General features: G+C 45.0%; 6 protein-coding genes across 6 annotated transcripts; 4 read left to right on the top strand and 2 right to left on the bottom strand.

The window, feature by feature from the left end:
- Nucleotides 1–1,615: 1,615 nt before the first annotated feature.
- Nucleotides 1,616–2,009, top strand: DEU56DRAFT_754944 (uncharacterized protein; the record flags this gene model as incomplete). Its single annotated transcript, XM_041349868.1, has 2 exons — nucleotides 1,616–1,729; nucleotides 1,809–2,009. The coding sequence occupies 2 exons, from the start codon at nucleotides 1,616–1,618 to the stop codon at nucleotides 2,007–2,009; spliced, it is 315 nt and encodes a 104-aa protein (XP_041209778.1).
- A 4,745-nt stretch (nucleotides 2,010–6,754) lies between these two features.
- DEU56DRAFT_911330 (uncharacterized protein) lies at nucleotides 6,755–8,131 on the top strand (the record flags this gene model as incomplete). The annotated part of the gene is made up of 4 exons (XM_041357280.1): nucleotides 6,755–6,797; nucleotides 6,858–7,048; nucleotides 7,105–7,224; nucleotides 7,277–8,131. The coding sequence occupies 4 exons, from the start codon at nucleotides 6,755–6,757 to the stop codon at nucleotides 8,129–8,131; spliced, it is 1,209 nt and encodes a 402-aa protein (XP_041209777.1).
- A 1,114-nt stretch (nucleotides 8,132–9,245) lies between these two features.
- On the bottom strand, nucleotides 9,246–9,458 carry DEU56DRAFT_734330 (uncharacterized protein; the record flags this gene model as incomplete). Its single annotated transcript, XM_041348379.1, has 1 exon — nucleotides 9,246–9,458. One exon carries the CDS (start codon nucleotides 9,456–9,458, stop codon nucleotides 9,246–9,248), a length of 213 nt encoding a protein of 70 aa, XP_041209776.1.
- Nucleotides 9,459–10,819: 1,361 nt separating this feature from the next.
- Nucleotides 10,820–11,180, top strand: DEU56DRAFT_911328 (uncharacterized protein; the record flags this gene model as incomplete). The annotated part of the gene is made up of 3 exons (XM_041357279.1): nucleotides 10,820–10,912; nucleotides 10,976–11,065; nucleotides 11,118–11,180. The coding sequence occupies 3 exons, from the start codon at nucleotides 10,820–10,822 to the stop codon at nucleotides 11,178–11,180; spliced, it is 246 nt and encodes an 81-aa protein (XP_041209775.1).
- A 9,948-nt stretch (nucleotides 11,181–21,128) lies between these two features.
- DEU56DRAFT_734303 (uncharacterized protein) lies at nucleotides 21,129–22,149 on the bottom strand (the record flags this gene model as incomplete). The annotated part of the gene is made up of 4 exons (XM_041348376.1): nucleotides 21,129–21,460; nucleotides 21,517–21,664; nucleotides 21,699–21,895; nucleotides 21,945–22,149. 4 exons carry the CDS (start codon nucleotides 22,147–22,149, stop codon nucleotides 21,129–21,131), a joined length of 882 nt encoding a protein of 293 aa, XP_041209774.1.
- Nucleotides 22,150–23,016: 867 nt separating this feature from the next.
- On the top strand, nucleotides 23,017–23,393 carry DEU56DRAFT_705727 (uncharacterized protein; the record flags this gene model as incomplete). The annotated part of the gene is made up of 2 exons (XM_041347406.1): nucleotides 23,017–23,097; nucleotides 23,151–23,393. Coding segments are annotated over 2 exons (324 nt in total), but the record flags the coding sequence as incomplete, so codon positions are not given.
- Between the last annotated feature and the right edge of the window lie 1,303 nt (nucleotides 23,394–24,696).

The following is a 24,696-nucleotide window of genomic DNA, read 5'->3' as shown; positions in this document are numbered from 1 at the left end:
CTTCTATGATATCAACTGTCAATACAACAAGCACTTTTGGGTTCGGGTGGATCGAAGCTGATTTCTCGAAATGGTTCCGGAATTGACCATCATTCCCGGAATCGGGTTGTGGCACATCCATGGACATCAGGACTAGAGTTTAAAAGTCCGGTTGGGTCCGGTCTTTTGCCTTATTTGGAGGCAACCGGACCAGGACCGGTTGCCTGATTCCCACAATATCAGGCAACCTTGGACTGGACCTCAAAAGACCGATATTTTCAGTCTCTTGCAGTCTTACAACCGGTCTGAAACCGGTCTAAGACCGGTTGTACTCCTTCCCACGATTCCAACGGTCTAATTTTTGTAGTAAACGGTTAAGATCTGAGCAAGATATGAGCATTATAAAAAAGGGTTCCCAAACTCCACCCTGCATGTGAGTCAAATATGAAATGTCATTACTATGCTTAAGTTTCTTGACAAAATATGTGCTGCTAGTCAAGGCAATTGTATAGCTAGTCTTAACTTTTCAATAGGGTAAGATATAACATTGATATAAGCTTGACAAAAAATTGTTATCAGGCTTGTCTTTGAAAAATAAAAGTTGTTATAAGGCTTAGGTGTCTTGACGAAATATGTGCTGCTAGTCAAGGCGGCACTATAGCTAGTCTTATCTTGTCAATAGAGTAAGATATAAGCAAGATATAAGCTTGGCAAAAAATCGTTATCAGGCTCGTCTTTGAAAAATAAAAGTTGTTGTAAGGCTTAGGTGTCTCAATGGTAATTGTAGTCCTAGTCTAGGCAAGTCTATAGCTACTCATATCTTGTCAAGCACTCAAGTTTTGGGTACATTATGAGCCAATCGGTGATTTTGACTGATTTTGACTTGCCGTTCTAACACATCTGATCTTTGTGCTAGTCTTGGAGCATGATAATCATCAAGAGTTATCTAAATTTGATGTTCCATACCATTTTTGAGGTCTACGAATACACTGGTAAAGGTTTTTAAGCTTGGAAATCAATCCCTGGTTCAGTGCCAACAAGCCTAAAAACATGCCCCACAGATTTATACGAGCCATTCTTAAAATGCTTGTAACTTTCCCAAATCTCAACCAATTTTGAAGATCAGATCACCAATAGAATTGCCTAAATGAGCACTATCCATATATAGGCAACCGGTCCCACAATGGACCGGTTGAGACCGGTCTTTTACCGGTCTTTCATTTTTTGCAAAGTTAGGCAACTGCAACTGGACTTTCCTGGATCTGAGGCAACTGGCAACTGAGGTCTGGTCTTTTTCGGTCCGGTCGGTCTGGTTGCAGTCTTTTTTTTGGTCCTGCAACCGGACTTTTAAACACTAGCCATACCGCTAGGCTATCCACCCTAGGACTATCATTCCTCGCTCCAGATTCCGTCTGCATCTAGTCTACCCGTCCCGCATCCGTAGCGGACCATATAGATCAAAAGCCCGCCGGCTTGATTCCTTCGCCTTATTGTGGAGAGTATCTTTCAGAAGCAATCCCCTTGGGATGAGCAACCACACTCGCACTCATACGGATAAGTAGTCTCCTTCTGCGGACTACTCAGGATTACTTTCTCACACCGGACTACGTGTTTTCATCCCACTTATGTCTCTTTCATGATATTGTGGATCTGGGAGATCCATCCAGGATTGTATCCAGCTATGATACTCCATGGTGGATTGGACGCACTGCAATCCCTAACCAATTATGGCAATGGGATAGGGTTATGGGTAGTTGTGTCTGTCACTACCAGCATTGGCTAGTGAGAATTATGAATAATTTTCTTAAGTGATGACTAATTCTTTCCAGTCTGGTGTTGAGAACAATGGTCTCATTCCTCCTGAGCAGGTGGATGAAACCTCGGGCCCATCACTACTGGCACTGAGATGGATTAGAGAACACCTCGTGACATTGATTGAGGACCAAAAAGAGGGCATCCGTGAAAAGATGGTGGAGATCAAGACGTACACCTGGATCCTAGCCAGATTGAACAGAGGAGGAGGAGAGTAGTCCTAGTCCTTTAGTTCAGAATGTTGAAATACAAACTCCATGGAAAGCACATACTGTCTTCCAACTATGTAACATAACATTGTATGCTGTGTCCTGGATACTGTATTGAGATCCAGATATCTAACTTTGAGTATTGAGTCCAGACCAAGATATATTGAGTTCCAAATTTCAACACTTCAGTCAACCACTTGAAATGACCTCTTAGGTCTATGTGTTTGTGGCTAGCAAAGGACCTAGTAGGTGTCTTCTAGAATGGTATTCCCATTATTTTACCCTATGTTCTGGGATGTCCCAGCCCACTCTGAAGCAAGTATCTGGGCCATCTCAAGGACCTATTTGTGATCTTTCCCAATCCCAACTGGGATCAATCTAGCATGTCTCTGGGATGTCCCGGTGCATTTATTAGGTGGGCTTTCCCATCATAAATAGGGGTGATAGGGGTCCTTTTTCAAACAATTTTGGGACATTGGGATCCACAATTTTGTACAATTATGGGAAGCAGTGGTGGGTATGTACATCTGTAAGGCAATTGGTACAGACATAAAATAGATTCAGGCCCCTGAATGATGGCACTCATGCGACCTAGATGCCTTAACAGCAACAACGGAAGATACTGTGATGTACCACCAAATGACTCACACATTGTATAGCAAAAACATTGAATAGGTACATTATGTGGCCAGTACCGCCAAATGAATATTGTATGCTTACTATGAGTCAGACACTGAAATGGGCCTTCCTGCTGACCCTGCCAACACCATTTGGGCTCTCCCACCAACCCATTTCACATCATCTGGGCTCTCCCGCCTGTTGTTCTATTAGCAAATATTCACAAATTATATTCTATTTTGGTTGCCTCCCCATGCTATTCCCACACATCACATTTCTGCATTTTTCAGCCCCACAGTGTGGGAATTACCCCACAACACCAAAAATATCGCCCATTTTTAGAATCTCCACAACATTAATTAATTTATAAAACATATCCCATTTGAGTCATAAACACTAACCACCCAGCACAATAGCAACAAGTGGAAAACGATTCAGCCAACGGAATAGCATAGTGGGCGGTAAACAACTGGGAGATCTGTGCAATCACCACATGGAGCTCTGGGTGCTCTGCAAGCACTTTCCGGTTGACATAGACATGGGTGTTAAGCATCTGAGGAGTGATTGAGGATTTGGGAGGTACTGCACCAGGATCAGGTTATTACGGCAAGACATTCTATGATTGTTACGATAACATGCTTCAGACCGAACCCCCCTATCTTTTCCCTTATCTTGTACTGCCTTATGATGTTCCCATCATCTTCTTGTATAGCATCTCTGATTGCCGTCTTATCTCATATCTCTTATCTTGTACCCTGTACCCTTACCATTACCTTGGTAGTCTTGCCCTGAAGTCGTCTTTACCTATAAGTAGTCAATCAGCCTGTCCTGTATTCTCTAACTTGAATCTACTCAGTATTCTGATAGACCTTCCTTGAGCAAGATCGCTCTCGTATACGATTTCACTTAAGACTCCTCGTCTAAGTGTCTATACTCGACCAATACCTTTAGCCTTGTCTTTACTTGACGAGTCTTGTCACCAAGTCTTGACACCAATGACAACGATAATGAACCTCTGCATCATCTTCATCTTTGCCGAGACTTAGTACAGAGCTCTTACCTGAGTCTATGCTTTCAGCGTAACAATGATAGGAAGTCGAAGTATTCCCTTGGCTGTCAGGTAACATTTTTTTGTCATCTTCATGTGCAAAAATTAATTTAATTCTAGGCAGTCATCTTGCCCCACAACCTCCTGATCATTGATTATTCTCTTGGTCATCCTGGGAGCGTCCATGATGCATTCACTTTTGATCCACTTGCCTCTATAACAAGCACACTGATCTTCTGCCTGATGGTCATTGGGTTTGGGCGGACAGTGCTTATCCATTGGAACCATGGTGTATTCCCCCTTTCAAGAAGCCTCGCAATGGACGGCTGACAAAGAACAAGAAGACATTCAATTATCACCTCTCTAAGGTATGTTTTTTTTTTCAATTGTGGTTTTCAATTGATTTACATTTATTTAGATTTGTGTTCGTGTTTGACACACATTTGCTATTTTGAAGGGATGGTTACAGTCCCTTCAAGAGCTATGGTTCAGAATTCAGACCGAGAAAGACCTCGAGTTTTCTGTGCAGTGGATTAAGTGTTGTATCATCCTGCACAACATGATCATCCGCTTTGAAACTGACCGTCACAAACAGGATGGAACATATAAGAGTTCTCTAAAGTGGGCTCGTGTATAGGGCGAAGATTTCATTGCTCAAGAGTATGAGGCTCCAGATGGTGATGAAGTAGTTAGTGACAGGACATATGATGGCACTCCAGGTCAGGCTACTTGTGCAAGGCTAATGGATGAGCTCTTTGACAGTCCTCAATCTAATGCACAACGTAGAGCAGGATAAGGATCACATTGACATGTACTACTTGACATGTACTACTACTAAATGTACAACACATATGTACCTATGTAACATCAACTTGAATCAGATAGTGTAGGAGAAAAACATATATGCAACAATGACAACACAAAAACAACAACAAAAGAAACATATGGTAGCAAGAACAAATGAAGAAGAAGGCAAAACAAGATGATGACGATGACGAGGAAAAACTCATACAGCTCCTCCATCTGACCTGTTGCCCTGTATCATCTTGTGGGACTTGATTTGAGGCGGAGGTTTTCAGCCTCCTTATCAAGCACCAGCAAATGAGCTTTGTGCACTCAAATATCAGTTTCACAAAGACAAATCTCAGCATCTTGCTTCTCCTGCTCACACTGATGGTTGGTGGTGGCCAGCGAGGCCTCATGCTCTTGCGCGCTGCACAGATATTCATACTTCCTTGTGTCGCGATGGTGCTTGGTCTTCATGTCGAGCTTCATGAGGAACCACTCTTGCTTGTGGTCATGGCGTGACCTCATGTCTGAATGCAGGCTCTCAATCTCGTCCTGAACGTGGTCAATCTGTTGAGCGACGTTGGACTTGGCCTTCCTCTTTTTTGAGCCGGCACTCGTTTGCTGTGAGGTTTGCGGGGTAGGGGACATGTGGTATCTGACGAGGATGTGGTGTTGCGAGTCATTGTCGATGGTGTTGACATGTTGCGGGACATGTTGGTCGATGCCTTGTGTCGACCCCCACAAGCAACCGGCCTCTGCGCCCCAAAGGCTTCCTGACTGTCATAAAATGACGCCGGCGACCTCGGGGGCATTTTGAATGGGTGGGGGGGGGGGGTGAGGAGGAGGGGATGGGGAAGAAGGCAGCTGGTGTTTCTTCCCCACAGCCTGGGAAGGGCTCTTGTGGGTGGCCGTGTCACTGTCCATCATGTCATCTCCGTCAATGGGGGCAACAAATGGGCCAGCGCTATCATCAGTGGGCCCCAAATCACGAGTGGGTTCGAAATTGTCAGTAATGTCCATGTCAGTGGAGTTGTCGTGCCCGGGAAGGTGAAAGGGTGGATATGTGTTTTTAGGGGGGTATGGGTTGGGGGGTGGATCTGGGCTGGGGGCTGGGTATGGGTTGGGGGGCATATGTGCGCTGGGGGGCTGGGGCTGGGTATGGGCCAGGGGGCAGATGTGCACTGGGGGCTGGATATGTGTTTGGGGGCAGATGCGCGCTGGAGGGGCCAGCCCCAGCAGTAGCACCAAAGTGCATGGAGGGAGGGCCAGCACCACCACACAGTTGCACAAGGGAATAGAGGGCTGTGACGTGGTCAACACCCTGCTTAGACCAGTGTGTCTTTGCCACCATGGCGGGATTGCCGTGCCAGATTGCATTGAGATCCTGGTACCATGGAAGGTCCCCACATACCACTTCTATAAAAATAAATCAGCCGTTAACTAAAAATAAGGGAAGACGAACTCACGTAGAATATTTTGGGCAGATGGCCCATCGAGCAGCACGATGCCAGTGCCAGTGGCGGTGAATTTGTTCTTGTGCTTCTTGTACTTAGTTTTAATGCTTGATGTATTTTGTTAGTGTTTGTGTGAATAAAAAAAATGAGAACACTTACCTTGTGATGCGATTGGAGACCAAATCACTGAATTTCTTCTGATTTTAGCAGTATGCGGAGCCGTACTTGATGTGATGTGTGAATATGAGGTGGGCGATGGCGCCATATAAGATAGGGCTCATGCACAACCAACTAACATCACATGACCAGGAGTGACTTTTGGGTGACTTTGGAGTGTACAGCTAATGGCCGTCATAAATGTCACTTTTCGGCGAAAAAAAATCCACAGTCTTCTTTGTATATGTATTTAGAAAAACTCTGTGGGGCTGGATTTAAAAAAATTGAGAATTGCAAGTGCCATTAAAAAAATGAGTCTTATGTGCTCGGAAATGAAATCTTTGCATGTGACAATTAGGAGGTAACTTCCGCATGCGCCTCATACTACTGCACCACAGGCTGCACAATGCTGAACAGTGTGCACTGGATAACCTGAATAATATGCTACAAGGAACACCAAGAAAATCAGACTCAACCAAGCACGAGCAAAAGAGAAGAAAAATGTGCAGGCAAGTTGTTTTGTCTCGAAAGAAAGTACAAAGGTCAGTGAGTCCTCCCTTAGGTGTAGTTTGAACAACGACTCCAGGTTCAAAATTCCTGGTTCAAACTGCACATGATGACCACACGTGATGACCACACTGTGTTAATAAGCATCTATTATAATAAACAAAAGATACTCTGTCACCACAATGTCTGATGATAAATCAAGCAGCAGCTCTTCGCATTCCCTACGTTCTTGAGGTACTATAGATGTGACATCGGCTGCTGCATCTGGTGGAACGATCAGGAAAGCTCCTGCGGTGTGGTCAAAGGCGGAGGAAACTACCCTTCTTGAGTTCCTTCTGCAGGCCCTTCCTTCATCAGGCGATGGAGGCTTCAAGTTGGCCACCTTCAATCAAGCATCTGCGCACCTCAAGACAAAACACCCGCATCAAAGGGGTACAGAAAAGAGTGGTGGAGTTTGCAAGAATAAATGGACAGCGGTATGTTTCCAGTGAACTTTCAGCTGCCAGCAAATCAATGACATATATTTTTATAGTTAAAGAAAGCATACCAAATCATCGTTGAAATCAAGTGTATGTTGGGTTTTACTTGGAGTGATGAGCATGGAGCGGGTATTATGGACAGAAAGGATGATGTCTGGGCGCGCTTTACAAAGGTAAGTCATCGCAATAGACTGCATGCATGCCCCTCTACTGACATTATTTTAGTCACATCCTCACGCAAAGCCCTTCATGACGAAGGGCTTCGACCACTTCAAGATCATGCAGCAGTTGACACCAAGCAAGTCGAAAGGCTTGCACGTCTTCCGACCTACTACCACCGTCGCCAATGCCAACACACTATCCTCCATCCCCCCAGCCACAGATAATGCACTTCCAGAGCCACCACCATCCTCAGTGGGCCCACCACCATCCTCAGTGTACCCACCACCATCCTCAGTGTACCCGCCACCATCCTCAGTGTACCCGCCACCATCCTCAGTGTACCCGCCACCATCCTCAGCATACCCGCCACCATCCTCAGCGTACCCACCACCATCCTCAGTGGACCTTGAGCCACCTATTCCTCCATCTACCTTTCTCGCTCCTTCCACTGAAGGGTCTACCTCTGCTGGTGGCTCGGCATGGACAAGCATAAGCCGTGGAAAGCGAAAATACAGTGCACTTTCTCCTGCGTCAGTTGCAGGCTCCCAGAAGCGAAGTTGGCCACCATCTGCCACGCTATTGGCACAGCAGGAGGGTATGGAAACGATGAAGAGCCTCGTTGAAGTAGTGCGTGAGATGCAGAAGAATCTTGTGTTAGCCCCGGCGCTGCCGCTAGTGCAGCCACAGCCTTCCACACATGTTGGGAGCGCCATTTCCCTCCTCAATAAATATACAAACCTCACGAGCAAAGAGCGCTTGGGCATTGCCAACTTTCTAGCTGAACATGAGAACCAGGCTATCATTTTCTACTCATTGGATGAGGTGACGAGGCTTGAGTGGTTGGAAGAGAAGCGAGTGCCTTGCGGTGGTGCACCACGGCGATCAGTGGACTCACAAGAATATATGATTGTGTCGTAGCGCCGTACAGATCATTTCGTAGTACAGAATTCATGTATCACCTACAACTATGGCAATGGGAGTCCCCTTCGTGCACGTTCTGCTAGATAATCAGTCCACATTGCTTGCGTGATTCTGTCCCTACAAGCATCTGCGCGTCTGCGCTCAGCAGCATCCACCGGTCCCTCTGAATGTGCGCCAGATCCAACACCATCATCCTCTGCAAGATCATGCCCGTGCTTGAGGGCAAGATCAAATATATCACTGTTGGTTCTTCGCATGAAGTTGTGAATGGCGCAAAGCGCCGCTGGGATCCAGGACTGGATATCCATGGAGTATTCAGGTGCGCATATCAAAATGCGCCATTGCCACTTCATGACGCCAAATATCTGTTTGATAATGTTGTGCAGTGCAGCGTGTCGCAAGTTGAACAATTCTTTTGGGTCTTTAGGCCTAGAAAAAAATTAGTAGACATACAGAGTAAGAAAAAAAAAGAACTCACGCGAGATTAGCTTGACGCCATTCCTTCAGGTGGTAGTGCACGCCTCGATAAGGCACGAGAAGCGCGTCACACGTACCAAAGCCAGCGTCAGCTAGAAGGTATCTGTGCGCGGGCATGCGCAAATCATGAGAGCACGCGTCATTCCAAAGGGAAGCATCGGCAACTGAGCCATCCCACCCTGTGAGGGAGTAAATGAAAAAAAAAATTGAGGTCGCAGATGAACAGGCAGTTCTGCAATAGAAAGCCTTTCTGGTTGCGCAGGACAACATGGTCTTCAAGCGGCGCGAAAACACAGATGTGGGTGCCGTTGACGGCGCCAATGCAATGATCAAAGAATCGGAATCATGGGTCATGAATTGCCGCAGAAAGTGGGGTGTCGTGATCCGGGAAGCAGACATTCGAGGTGTAGAAGGGAGGTGATGAAAAGAACATGAGCATGCATTTAATATCTGCAAAAATCAGCACACTATTAGTTATATCAAAAGTTAGGCATACTTACCTTGTAATTGTGTCAGGAGAGTGCTGGAATCTTTCTCCGACGTGGCGAGACGAGAGTCCAGTAACACACGTGTACAAAAAAATACCGAGTTGCTCTGACATGGTTACCCCATTCCAGGACTGGATGAAGCCGTGTCAGTTAAGAACCACTAACAGCTCATCAAAAATTTGAAGGTTGACGCCGAAGTTGTGACTGATCCTGTCTGGGTGACCACTGATCAGTTCATATACCCATGCTTGGCCGGTAAGGATAGATGTATGGTAAGGAATTCTTTCAGCATGGGATAAGAATAAAAGATGGTATAGATGTGTGATTTGAGCAACCACAATGGTAATGATAATAACCATGATTTTGTGACGTCGATTATGTTGTGTTTGCGCTTTGAGATCCATGGGTGAAGTGATCAATCGATGGATATGCCAACACGCATACATATGCTATATCATTACATATTATTATCGTTATCTATCTATCACGCCATCTGAATCTATCACGTGCGGTCATCACGTGCAGTTTGAACCAAGAACTTTGAACCCGGAGTCGTTGTCCAAACTACACCTTACATTATTCTCACTGAGCCCAATACTAGACTTTAATAGTAGTATCGTTCACTCATTTATACACCTCCCAGTTCAATAAATAGATGCAACTTCATAGCACAGTTGATACAATGAATATGATAATGGGCCATCAATGCATCAGTGGTTGCATTACTTAATCACATGGTGTCACATGGTGTCACAAGGCATCACAGGTTGGTTGGTTGTGCATGAGACCTATCTTACGTCCCCTTTGTCCCTGTTAGAGGGGGGGTCATTGATAAGAGCCGCTTTCTTCTTCCCCTTGGAATAAAACAGGATCCTACAACCAGTGAGATGGTAGTTAGGTAGTTCACCAAGATGTCAGTAACTTAGGGCATGTTCACTTTGCCACTGGATTGACATCCTGGATCCAGTTGTTTCTGGAGGGAGTCCTTTGAAGGGGGATTCTTGAAGGTCCATTGTCATTGAGCTCGCTCAAGTAACTCGAGTGTTGGCTCTGAGCTGTGCAAAACAGCGAACACATTGGCAGGCAGCAGGCATGGATTCAAACTCTGCCGTGCCATGCCGGCCTGACTTTCAATTGTAGTCATCAAGCCGATACCTTTAGCCGGTGTTGGAAGGGTTTAGCTGTGCTCTACCCAAGTTTCCAAAAAGTTTTGAATTTGATATTGAGTACCACTACTATTAAGAAATCATAGTTTTAATAAGCAAAACATGGTCACATGACTTGTGTGCCTGAACTTTCTTGAACACATCACTTTCTAGTATTTTGCTAATAACTCACTAGGATCTTACCCTATGAACATCATGAGACTGTGGATAGACTTCCCTTGACAATGTCTATAACTTTCATTTTGGTTGAAACCTTTCCCACAGTTTACCCCAGTTGTTCCTTATTCTCGGCTTAATCAAAAGGACTTGAATTAATTTTCACAATTGTGATGATATAAGCACAAACACAAACAAACATGAATTATGTCTAACATCTCTTCTCTTTCTTATTTTCTCTCTTTCTTACCTTTTTGGTTTCATTTTGTTCTCTTCACTGTTAACTGTGGGCACCGTGGGAAACAGTGAGTAGGAGGGCAGGAGGCGCTAAAGTAACTGGGTTACTTTCCCGCCCATCAACAGTGAGCAAGCATAGGTCTTTTTTGTGAGTTTTTCTGATGTTTTCTTTCTTTCTTACTCTTATTCTGGCTCTTCCCTTAGCAATTTCCAATTTTTTTTCGTCATTTGGCGAGTCCACTCTTTATTCCTTTGTTTTTCTCTGACACTCAGGCTCTGCCCCTCCTCTCTCTCACTCACTCTTTCGCTCTCTCCAGCTCTCTGCACCTGCACCTGCTTTTGCTCCTGCTCTGGCTTCTGCTCTTGCTCCTGATCTCACTCCTACAACTGCTCCCGTTGTGGCTTTGGTAAGTTTTTTTTTCCCTCTCTGATTCTTTCTCTCTAACCCTCTTTTGCTAGCTATCTCCCTTCCTTCTGCTTCTCCAAGTATTCCTCAAATTCGAGTTTTTGACTTTTTCGTAAGATCTCTTAGACACCGTAGTTAGCAGTATACACCCATGTATAAGTTAGTATGAGTATACTTGAATTTACACTTTTTGTTTTATGTCATAATGCCAATAAATAGCTACTAAGAGCTATAATGGCAAGGTTATTGATTTTTTTTTGACTTGTCCATAAAAGCTACTAGGAGCCATCATAGCTATCATGAAAAATCATGCTGCTATTATGCCAGCTATAGAAGGGACTTGTCAATCATTCACATATATGCTATAACAGCTATTATAGCTCCTAGTAGTAACTAGTAGCTATAATGGCAAGTATGCATTTTCCTGATGGCCTTTGACATTCAAGTTCTCAATTGTTCAAGAAACCTCACTCTGATGAGTGCCTCTGTGCTATCAAGTCTTTATTAGCTGAATCTTGCATGTGATGGAACTGATGCTGTAAGTTTTGCGGATATGATTGTTTAATTTTTAAACTTGTTTCTTCAATTTTAACCTTGGCACTATCCAGTTGACATTCACCCTCAACATTGAAGCACAATCTGGCTGGCTCACTGGCAGTGCAATACAGGAACATTTCGTCAACTCTCCATCATCACTCTGAACTTAACAAGGTCGAAGAATCTAAGTGAGGGTGATTCCTACAAGCTCACAGATGATCAGATTTTAGTCCCCGCATGCAAGAAATCATTCAACACGGACTGAAAGAACGCACCTAGTCAAGTCTCATCCTGTAATGCAGGAGGTGGCTGGATCATTGGTAAGTTTTGTTTTCATATGGCTTTACAACTCTAACATTGACATGGTGTTATAGAGGAAAACAACATGTTTCAGTAGGGCAGCCAGGTGTCAGTAGCATTTGAACTACCCACATGTCCATTGCACTCGAGCACAAGCCAGCAGGCCCCTCACTCAGTACCTACCATCAACCAAACACAGTCTGCACCTATGACTTCCAACCAGACACAGTCTACACCTATGACTCCCAACCAGACACAGTCTGCACCTACTACAACTCCCAACCAAATTCATCGTGCATCACAACCCCATGACTGACCCTCTCATTCAATCCACCCAAAGCACTTGGTTCATCTCGACAGACTGGTAATCAACAACATTCCACACCACACCGCCAAACTATGCAGGCAGGCTGTCAGTCCTGGCATGTTCATTTTGATGAAGCATCTGACTTAGAGGTGTCTGTTACGCTGTGAGCGTAGACTCAGGTAAGAGCTCTGTACTAAGCCTCCACGTGAGGCGAAGATAATGCAGAGGTTCGTTTATCGTTATTGTTGGAGTCAAGGCTTGGTGACAAGAGTCAGCAAGCGAAGACAAGGCTGAATGGTATTGATCAGGTAAAGGCACTTAAGACAAAGAGTCTTTAGTGAAATCGTATACGAGAGCTGTCTTGCTCAAGGAAGGTCTATCAGAAGACTGAGTAGATTCAAGTTAGAGAATACAAGACAAGACGATCGACTACTTATAGGTAAAGGTCAGTTCAGGGCAGGACTACCAAGGCAATGGTAAGGGTACAGGGTACAAGATAAGAGATACGAGATAAGACGGCGATCAAGGATGCTGTACAAGAAGGTGATAAGGCGTCATATGGCAGTACATGATAGGAGAAAAGATAGGGGGCCCGGTCCGAAGTATGTTATCATAACATTACCTCCCGTTCAAAGGTTTGAAGTCACCGACTTCAATCATCCTGGTTGGAATAGTAGATGGGGTCAACATCAATATCTGCCAACATGGCGATGGCGTCGAGTTCATTCTCTTCCCGTTCTTCTGCAACGCGAGCACGCTCATGGTCAAAGGCAGCTTCGAGCTTAGCCATTTCTCCATGGAACCTATCAGCAGATTTTCCGCGATGAAGGAGCTTCTTGCCCTTGAGGAGGGGACAGAATGGGGTAAGGTGCTTGGGAGCGTATTTGCCACAAATGCGGCACTGGTACCTCTTGCAGTGCTTTTGCTTATGCCCCCAATTGTTGCCAGTACGACAGACGCAGTTGAAGGGATAGGTTTGAGTCGTTTCTCCAGCTTCATACTGTGCTCTCTCAATGGAGTATTGTGTGGCGGTGGTACATCCTGGTGCAGATTTGAAGTTGTAATGTTTGTAATGATGTTGGCTTAAAGGGAGCCCCATAGAGAAAAGCAATCTAGGCTTCATCCGAGTAAGCCTTTGCGCTCTGCGGAGAACGTCCATCCTATCGTCAAGATTGACGGGTGTAGTAGGAGGTGGGACAGGGATAGGGGCAGCATTTTGCAATGGAGAGTAATGCAAAAGTTCAGGGGAGAGCGTCCTTGATGGGAGGAGATAGACCGAGGAACGAATAATAGTCCTGAACTGGCTGGGCTACAGGAGGGGGTGTGTATGGCACATAGAGCGAGCTGCTACACTCTACTACTTCTTCATCTTCTTCGATGACTAGGGGAGGGGTCGGAGTCATATGCCTCATTGCTGCGATGAATGGCTCGGGAGGTGGATTAAACTCATTTTCATCCTCTATCCTTCTGATTGCGTCATCGAAATCAACGGTGAGTCGGATGGCGTTCAAGACTGCATTCTTGATCTTGCTTTGGTTGTATCTGATGGGGATCGCACCAAGACTGGTGGAGGAATCGAGTTGGAACTGCATTGCTGCGGGAGTGAGGGCGTCTGCTGCCCGGAAAATGATGATGAATTCTTTGAGGGTGGCATTGCCGACCCTCTCTACATAGGCGTCAAGCCTCATAGCATATTGGATGTCGAGAATAACGGCTTCCCACATGGCCCGATGCTGGCCAGGGGTCTGGGGACGAGTAAAGGGGTTGTTTTCAAAGAAGTTGGTGATACTGTGGTCGGAACCATAAGAGCAGCTGGAGCGGTCAGACATGTTGGTTTTGAATCAAGGTAGGTTTAGAGGCCTAATGCTCTAGAGACGAGCTTGAGTCTCTTCTTATAGGCGTTGAGAAGCTCCGCTGCATTTTCAAGTTCCGTTTCAAGGATCCATGAGTTCTCAGATTCAGGGTATCCAACCCAAGATACGAGATAATGATGTCTTGTGCCTGCCCCTTTGTGTGAGAGTATGGCTTCAATTTCGTAATGTTCTTCTCCGTTGATAAGGTCAGGAGGTGGTTTGGTGAAGTTCGGGCCGTGTATCTCTGTCTCTTGATAGGAGGATAGTTCAGAAGCATGGAATGTGGAGTGAACTCTCCAGGTTTTCGGTAGCTTCAATTTGAACGTGATAGGCGATAGAACTTCTGTGATTTCGAAAGGGCCGTATCGTTTGGGAGCTAACTTCTTTGAGGGAAGTCGTGTGATGAGGTGTGCTGCGGAAAGCCAAACTTTATCACCACGTTTCCATGGTTCGTACTTCTGTCCATGAGATATTTCTGCCATTCATTGTTGAGCAAGGCTGTGAGAAGCTAGGGCTTCTTCTCTGATCTTCTGAAGGTGTTTGATGCGGTCTTCTGCGGCTGGAAGAGTGGAGTCAGGGAAGGCGTGTGGGTATCCGCGAGGTTCGTATCCCATCATAAGGGAGAATGGAGAGGCGTTTCTGGCGCTGCCTTTTCTGGAGTTGTGGACAAATTCTGCCATGGGAAGGTGATTTGCCCAATCATTAGGGTTCGTTTGACAATATATCCGGAGATAGGTTTCTAGTTCTTGATTCATTCGTTCAGTTTGTCCATCAGTCTGGGGGTGATAGGCGGTAGAAAGGGCGACTTGATAGTCTAGGAGCCTTCCAAGTTCTTTTGCGAGTTTAGAGGCGAACTGTGGTCCTCTATCGGAGATGATCTTGTCGTAGAGGCCGAATCTAAGGAAGACCTTTTCAAAGAAAAGTTGGGCTACTCCTTCTGCGGTGATCGTTTTTCTGCAAGGGCAGAGAATTACCCCCTTCGTAAGGCCATGGTCTACCACGACCATGATAGAATCAAAGTCAAGGGACGGGGGAAGGTCGGTGATAAGATCAACAGAGACCTGGGAAAAGGGGCGAGAGGCGGTGGAGGAGATCGGTAATAAGGGAGGGGTAGTAAGATGCGTATTCGGCTTCATTTGCTGACAAGTTGCACATCCATCAACGTATTTCCTAATATACGTTCCCATCCCGGGCCACCAATAGGCTTTCTTCACATTCCATTCCGTAATAGTGCGGCCCAGGTGTCCGGCCGTAGGATGATCATGGTGGAGGGTAAGGATTCGATGACGGAGGTCAGAGGGAACATAAGCATGATTTTTGTAGAAAAGGACATCATCCTCGAATTTCCAATCAGAAAGTGCAGATTTCATAGGGGGAGCGCATACGCCGTTTAAGGCGTCTAATGCAGTGCGAATAGTAGCATCGTCAGATGCGTCGTGAAGGAGTTTGAAATCTTCTGCGAGTTCAGCATCAATGAGGTTGACAAAAAGCGAATCGGGAAGGAGGATAAGATCTTCGTTATCGGATCCAGAGAAAGCGTGATCAGATCGACGGGAAAGAGCGTCGGGGGCGGCGAGTTTGGACCCGGGAACGTGATGGAAGGTAAGATCATAGTTGCACAATGTGAGCTGCCAACGAGCTTGCCTCCTGGTGAGTTTCTGTGCGGATCTGAAATATAGAAGATTCTTATGGTCAGTGAAGATTATGACCGGGTGAGGATTTCCTTCTAGGAAATGTCTCCAGGCTTGTAGAGCGCGGATGACAGCAAGGAGTTCTCTATCATAGATCTGATAATTTCGTTCTGCCGGGTTCAGGGATTGGGAAAGGTACCCGCAAGGGTGATACGCTCCATTCTCGTCTGTCTGAAGGAGTACTGCTCCAGTAGCAAACAATGATGCATCGGTTGCGAGGGCGAATTGTCGAGTAGGATTGGGATTTCGGAGGACGGGTTCAGAGAGGAAGCAGTGCTTCAGTTTCTGGAAAGCTTCTTCACAGATGCTTGACCAAGAGAAGACGTTGTCCTTCTTTGTAAGGTCGATCAGCGGGCGAGCAATATTGGAGTAATGGGAGATGAAGTGTCGGTAGAAGTTGCAAAATCCAAGGAATGATCGGACTTCTTTGACTGAGGAGGGAGAAGTCCAGTCGCTGATTCCTTTCAGTTTTGCTGGGTCCATAGCAACTTGCCCAGGTCGGATAATCATGCCGAGATATTCAACTTCCTGCGCATCAAAAGTACATTCCTCTGGTTTGAGGAAGAGTGACTCTTTTCCAAGTTTCTCCAGGACTCGTCTAGTTCGTCCCTTCTGTTCTTCCAAGGTGTCCGAGAAAATAAGGATGTCATCCATATAAACAATGAGCCATCCTTCATTGATTTCAGTTACGAAGGTTTGGTTCATGTATGCTTGGAAAGTTGCTGGGGAATTGCAGAGGCCGAAGAACATGACTTTTGGTTCAAAGAGACCAAAGGAGGTAGAGAATGCGGCTTTCCATCTATCGTCGGGATGAATGAGAATGTTGTTATATCCGGAGCGGACATCTATTTTGGTGAAGAACTTTGCATCGCTCAATTTCGCAATGAGAGGGGGAATCAACGGAAGAGGGTAGGCGTTCTTCACGGTCCATTCGTTAATGTACCGATAATCTTGGCAAGGTCTAAGCGACCTGTCTTTCTTTCCAACGAAGAAGAAGCCAGATGCTTGTGGAGATTTTGACGAGGTGATAAAATCTTTCGCTAAATGTTCGTCTAGGAAAGCTTTTAATGCGTCAGTTTCTTTCGGGGATAGAGGATACACTCTAGACGATTTCGGAATGAAACCTTCTTTGGTGTCGATTCTGTGGTCAAATCCAGGGCGAGAGGGGGGGGGGAGTTTGTTCAAGCCATCTTTTGCGAAGATGTCTGCGAAGTCATGGAGATATTCTGGAACAAGTTCTTCGAAGGTTTTCCTCTTCTTTGCCTGAGCGTCTTCCATAGCAAACTCCTGTGCTTTGTTGCTTGTTTTGGTGTATTCTTGCGAAGCAGCAAGTATCCAGATGTTCCTAAGCGGAGTTTGTTTGGCAGAGATTTCTTTCTTGGAGGTCCTGTCACGGGTCAAAGGAGAGTTGAAAGTGATGTTCTCGATTATTCGGACATTGGTTCCATCCGTAGCATATTCGATTAATACTTCGTCATTGGATAGAGGATAAGTGGCAATATCGTCAGGGTGTGGAAGGAATTGGGTGTTTCCAACCCATACATCTTCCATAGCGTTGAAATTAGGGAGTTCGGAGGTGGTTTCTGCAGGTTTCTTGGATTTCTTCTTTTTCTTCTTGATTTCCTCGATACAATACTCTTTCTCATTAGAGAGCGTTTTGAGAGGATGAAAAGAACCGGTTTCTTCTTCTTCAATGGTTGCTTTCTTGGCTTCGAATAAGAAAGGTTCTACATGGTTTTTCCTTCTTTCAAGATTAATCTCAGTTTCGACGAGTTTGGATCGAGGTGATGGGGGGAGGGATATCATGTTCTTAGTCCAGTCGATATCTGGATTCATGGCGGAGAGCCAAGGTTTCCCAAGGAGGATATTGTCTCTAGCAGAGAGTTGGGTGATGTTGAATTTTCCCCATATGCATCTCTTATCGAGTCTGATGGGTAGAACACAATAATGGGACACCATTCCCGCTTTCGAGTTACTTCCATCCACGGTGGTAATATGGAAAGGTTTTCGGAGTTTGTGGGAGTTAATCTTGTGCTTCTCGACGAAGTTCTTATCAATAAAGGAGCCCCCTGCTCCAGAATCGATGATAGCGGTGGTTTCAACGGTTTTTGTGCTTTTTGTAGAGAAGAGTGTCACCGGGACACGGAATTCATTGCTTCGTCCTACAGTCTTAGTATACAGCACGTAAAGGGAGGAGTCTGACGTTGGTACAGGTCCTCTGTTTAAAAATCCACTCGGTTGGTATCCATATCTTCTTCATCATCGGTTTCATCATCAGGGGTTTTAGCCCTTCCCTTTCCTTTTCCTTTTCCTTCTGACGCTCCTGCGGCTCTGGTCTTGGTTTTCTTGTCAGGGCAATCCCTGGATCGATGGCCTTGTTTAGAGCAATTAAAGCAAAGTCCTTTCTTGAAATGGTCATCGCGTTGCTGGGGGGACAGAGTTCTGTCCACATCCATTGCATCAGGGTCACGTTGATGGTGGAAGCTGGGTTTAGGGTTGGCTCGTCCTTGATTGGAGCGATTCCCAGATCCTTTCCTAGATTGATTATTGTTTCTGTTTGCGTTTCTGAATGCTTGCTCCATCTGCCAGTTGGCGCTCTGCTGGGTTGCTGCGGCGAACCATTTGTCTATGGTATCAGGAACATCGGAGAGTCCATGAATGGCCTTCCTCAATCCATCTTTCAATCCTCTCTTGAAGAAGTACTTGAGCCCGATTCCTTATTTCATTCCTGCTAACGCAGAAAGGAGTTTGAACTCGGCAATATACTCAGCGATTTCTCCGGTTTGCCTGAGGTTTTCTAGTTTGTTCAAGGCGTCGGTTTGAGTATCAATGGATTGGAATGCGGTGTTGAAACTCTTTTCAAAGTCTGCCCATGATCCAAAGGATGGGACTGCACCGCTATACACATTGGTGTAGAATGTTTCTGCCCAAAGTGCGGCAGTTCCTTCAGTCATATAGGCGAGGGCAGTGATGATCTTCTTCTTGTCATCGGTGTAGGTATCGGAGTTGGCAAAATGATAAGCCTTAATGCTAAACAACCATCTTGTTGCTTGGGAGGTATCACCATTGAAATCTTTAGGAGAACCGATCTTGAGTTCTGGGACTTTCGACATGGTCAGCGGTCCTACTGGTGGTGGTACTGGTGGTCTGAATGGGTTCGGGGTAGAAGAACTAGGTGGAATTGGTGGAGGTCCAACAGGTGTTCTGGGTGGGACAACTAATCCTCTTGGTGGGGGAGGAGGAAAGAATTGTCTTGAGGTAGGTTCTGGGATATCGTCGGAGCTTTCGGATGAGCTATCAGAGGTTAGGACAACGTCGTCGGAATCTTCTCTCCGGGATGAAGACGTGTTGACTATTGGCCCTCAAGATATGAGGAGCCGATGGAAAACTTGAATCTTTTGTTACGCTGTGAGCGTAGACTCAGGTAAGAGCTCTGTACTAAGCCTCCACGTGAGGCGAAGATAATGCAGAGGTTTGTTTATTGTTATCATTGGAGTCAAGGCTTGGTGACAAGAGTCGGCAAGCGAAGACAAGGCTGAATGGTATCGATCAGGTAAAGGCACTTAAGACAAAGAGTCTTTAGTGAAATCGTATACGAGAGCTGTCTTGCTCAAGGAAGGTCTATCAGAAGACTGAGTAGATTCAAGTTAGAGAATACAAGACAAGACGATCGACTACTTATAGGTAAAGGTCAGTTCAGGGCAGGACTACCAAGGCAATGGTAAGGGTACAGGGTACAAGATAAGAGATACGAGATAAGACGGCGATCAAGGATGCTGTACAAGAAGGTGATAAGGCGTCATATGGCAGTACATGATAGGAGAAAAGATAGGGGGCCCGGTCCGAAGTATGTTATCGTAACAGTGTCTACATCAATACCTAACATTCCAATGTTGCCCCCTCCTTTGTGTATTCAGCCAACACCACTACCATCAGTAACAACAAGGTCTCCAATAGTTCTAGTAGAGTCTGACACTGACACTGATTCATTGTGATCACCTGAGGTGAGGAATCTGTTTTGGACCTTATAATCATGATGATTGGACACACAAACTTACATAGCATGTTTGCAGGAAGCTGAAGACAGACTATTGCTAGCACCTCATGGATCTAATGCTCAGCCTCCAGTGACCCTAAGTTGTCAGGCTTGTTACCAACCTCATACCCATGTTGTAATAATTCCACACCCTCTGAGTCTAACCAATAGTCCACCTCCTGCATATGAGTCTAGCATCAGAAACTCCGAGGGCAGTGGGACTCAGTAGATTGACCTAGATTGTGACCCTAGCACATCCTTTCAGGAACTCCAAGGGCAGCAGGACTCGGTAGAATGAGCTGACATCATTGCATTTTAACAAATTAACATGTACATTTTCTTTTTGAGTTAATGTTCTAGCCTGAGTGTGATTGCCTTGTGGTAAGTAGGCCTTGTCAGGAAACCACAACTTCAGCTAAAATATTTAATTGCCTAAATATTGGTCCCAAGTCCCCCCCCATTAGCTTTTTTTTCTATCACCATGCTCTCCGCTCAGAATTGTGAGCGTGCAAAGCTCACCACTGAGCAGAAAGCAGAACATCATCAAAAATATATGAAGATTCATCAGGAAAAAGAGTTTTGCACTTTTTATCTTTAGAAGCACATTAAATTCATATAGAGACATATAATGACAACAAAATGCCTAATTTACTACTGATCCTATGTCTAATTCAATTCTAACCCCAACCCAAACTAACCACACATGAGGCTGACTAATTCTAACTTAACTTAACTTAATCAGGAAAAGGATGTCTGCACTTTTTGTCTTTAGATGCACATAGTGCTACTATGGTATAGTAGACTATATAGATTGTGAGAATTTTTCGATAAAAAACCAAAGTTGTAGTCCTTGTCAAGGAGAGTCGATCCATGGTCTAATGACCTCAATAGGTGAAGTTCCTATTGAGTTATAAGCAAAATACTCGAAAAATATTGACACTTTCTAAAAAATTGTCAAGTGACATGGTAACAAAAGTCATAGTCTTTGTCAAGGAGAGTCCATCCAGAGTCTTAGAACAGCATTAGGATGAAAACTAATTGAGATATAAGCAACATACTCCAAAAATGACAGTGCATTTTCAATTTTTTTTAAAAAGTGTTAATGTTTTTTGAGTATTTTGCTTATAACTCAATAAGATCTTAACCTATTGAAGTCATTAGACCATGTATAGACTCTCCTTGAGAAGGACTACAACTTTGGTTTTCATCAAAAGATTTCCACAGTTTACCAAAAGTCACTTCTTATCATCATCCTTATCTTGATCCTAATGGTAATACAGCCATTTGCAGAACACTAGGCCACAACACAAAAAACCACACACACAGTGGTGTCTGAATTTCTATTTCAAATCACATACAGAGGGTACGGGGCTCTCGGCATCAACCAGGCTCACAGGTGCAATAGGAAAAATAGCAAGAAACTCATGTCCATCGAGCAGCTCACCCAAGTACCACTGACCTCTCTTCTTGTACTGCGACAGCACCGTCAAAGGCTCTGCGTGATTGACATAAAACTCAGTGAACACCGACAAGATGGCTCCATTGTCACAGTTGTCTTCAAAGAGTGTACCTCTCAGTTGAGCGGTCTTCAGATAGCTGATTGGGGAGGCATTCAGAATCCCCCTGGTGTGTCCACGAATGAAGTCCAAATCAATGTCTTTGATATCAGCAGCTTCATGGTATTAGTTGTGATGTCTGAATATGACGAGGGTGATAACATTGACTTACAAGCATACTTCACCAAAGCATTGCAAGCAGTAGAGTGAGATGACACTAGGCCAATTATATTGATACGGGAGAACAGCACATGAAATTTGAGGGCTTGCAAAAGTTGAGTTGCGATGTAACACTGGTGAACTTGTTCATCGACAACAAGCTGGGTGACCCAGCCAACTTAGATGAGGTCAGACGGCAAGCTTTGCGAGAAATTGTGAGAGCCTGCTGCCTTTATTTTCGCCATAGTCCCACACGGTAGCGAATGCATGACCATAGAGTTGAGGACTCTCGAATGGGTCAACCTGGAGGTAGCACATCACTAGAACAGTATTCTTCGGGTGAGAGCCACATCGCGTTCGAAGTCTTGCTCTGGTCATCTTGATGTTTTTGCCTGCATAAAGAAATCAGTGATCGCCAAGGACCCAAGCTTGATTACTTACCAGCTACAGTATGCTTTGAAATCATAGCTGCTTGTTCACCCCATATACCATAGTTAGAGCTGAATAGCTCGGTGCACGCTTTCAGCGTGTTGTCCGAGATCTCATTGCCCACCATGATCCTGTAAGAGAAGGATGCCTTGGAGGGAGAAGTAGGACAATTGGGGAGGGCAAGATGAGCACATGGAGGAGTTGCGGGTGATGGCATTGTTAGAATAAATGTGCAGTTCCATGGTTGTAACTAGATGGGTATATATAATCAAACATGGTCCGTGTGTGCTTGACACACATGATCAAACATGGCCCGTGCACTTGACACTTGACAGCACAATTGACTGAGAAAATATGGTGATGATTCTTTTCCCCGACAGTGTGCTACAGGTGTGCTGATAATGTCAAATTATTATGGTGTAATACCACAAAAAAAACTATAAGAGCCCCCCGATAAATGAGCTTGAAGCCCTTCTTCCTGACAATGTCAAGTACTCCTCCGAGTCAATCTGGCGCAGGCAATATTCACAACCTGCTCATCACTATCCACAACTGCCACCACCAACAACCTTTCATGCAGCATTACCCGTCGCACCACTATCTGCCACATTATGCACTGATGCATCCTGCTGCTGTACAGCATGGCCTGCCCCTAGTACCGCATTACGTGCCACTGCATTCTCCGACCGGACAGCATGGCCTGCCCCTCCTGCATTTCATTCTGCAGTATGCTGCATTGCCCCCAGCATCATCAAAACCCCCAGAATCATCCCTAGCATTGTCAAACCCCCCCAGCATCCCAAGCACCAAGATTGAGACCAAATCCTGAACCGCACCCTGGTGGTATCATCCTGATTTAGTCACCGCATCAACACACACTAACCGACTCACAGTTTTCAGTTTTGAAATTGAGGTTATTGCTGGCAGTGCAAAGCGCAGCGTTTGCAGTGAGCCTGACATGCCTTGCAAGGACTTCAAAAGTTGTGTCCTCACATACCTCGATAGTGCTGCTCAAGAGGTCCAACTTGTGTATAAATTTGCAGGTGATAATAGTTGAGCTTCTCACCTACATGATGCGGAAGCATTCAGTATTGCTATGGAATGTCTTTGTCGCAAAGCATCCAATGCACGCACACGAGTTGTTGCTTTAGAGGTGAAGAATGCAGTAAGTCATTATTCATATTATATTAAATGAAAGTGACTTACAGTTACTGCAAGGTCAAACAGACTGCAGTGACCAAAGCGAAAAAGAGGACATGCAAAGATGATATTCCTCCAGCTTCAAGTGACAAGAATCCCACACAACTTAAAGCATACAAACAGCTTGAGCACCAGATTCAATGTGAACTTCACCATGGTCATTGCTTTGTAGATTGCACCAGCGGCTATGATAACCATCGTCGTCTCGATCATGGCGAGATGACTCTCTGGGCTAAAAAGATTGTAAGTTTCATGCCCATGCTTTCGGGAATAAGTAAAAAAGATTGCACCTTGGGTTAGGCTCTTGGTCAAGCAACAATTTACAACCCTCCTCACTGCCTCAATTTTGACCGTGGCCCAGCCAAAAAGCCTTGTCACTTGAGGTCAGGATCATCACCTGAAGTCCATGTTACCATACAAAATATAACAGTGGATCCTACCATAGCTTCCACGTCACAAACACAGATCAAGACTCCCAGTCCTCCGCCACTTTTGCAGCCACACCGCTTTGAACCTCTGTGGCAGATCAGTCCTCCACTGCTTTCACAGCCACGCTGCGTTGAACCTACATCTCAGATCTCTAGTAGACCATTTCCCGACTATCCAGAAATTGGGGCGCTACTTGGAATGATTGATGCCAACAAACCAGAGCTCTGGCCTAGTGTTCTGCAAATGGCTGTAAGCAAAAATGCGAAATTTATTATTCCTTAGCATTATCCTTATTAAAGAATGTTACTGTCACTTGAATCATTGGTATATATTTAAGTGACTTTGGTCAAGTGGTCTTTAACACCGAAAAACTTTAGTTCAAGTCATGTGATTTTGGTCAAGAGTTCGATTCCCCTTGGGTGCAATTATTAAAAATAAAAAACTCGAAATTGTGTAAGTCAACTGGAGTTGTTTAAGACAACCAGAGTTGTTTAGAGACATCTAAAGTGATGTCTCAAAATATTTTATGACATCAATTTAGATTGTCTATATTTGCAATGATATTCAGGTGCTGCTATAGGTGAACATATATCACTATATGTCTTCTCTATAGAGGGGGAGTTTGCTTTAGACACTATGGACACTATAAGCACTATATATGCATATATAGTACTATATGTGGTAGTATAGCAAAAACCATTTTTCCTGATGTGGGACATAGCAGTGATACAGGAACTGACTATAGACGCCAAAGGCAACACAAGAGCAAACTTTGACTAGCACATGTTGCAGCAACATGGCCCTCTATTCTTTTTTCCGACTCTCTCACCTCATCACTTCGTCATGATGCCACACCATCACTTCTTCACGATTCACCATCATTCTTGAAGCACACTTCCTGATCCCTGCCGACCCTGACCTTCTGTGAGAGAAGCTAAACACTTCCTTTGTACCCTTGATCTTCCACCTCATGGCCTGTACTTCCATTTCCCTTGATATTCTTATGAACCCTTATCCCTGACCTCATGGTCACATACCCTTGATCCTGCTTTAGTTACCTAGCCTGCCCTGAACACTGTTCCCATTTCTATATATATATAACTGACTCCATTGTACTGTACTCCTTAACTTGAAT

This window comes from Suillus clintonianus, assembly GCF_016758775.1.
Source record: "Suillus clintonianus strain FC179 chromosome Unknown DEU56scaffold_25, whole genome shotgun sequence".
In the NCBI taxonomy this organism is placed as follows: domain Eukaryota; kingdom Fungi; phylum Basidiomycota; class Agaricomycetes; order Boletales; family Suillaceae; genus Suillus; species Suillus clintonianus.
The sequence above is the reverse complement of the archived record's forward strand: the minus strand, read 5'-3'. Positions and strand labels throughout refer to the sequence as shown.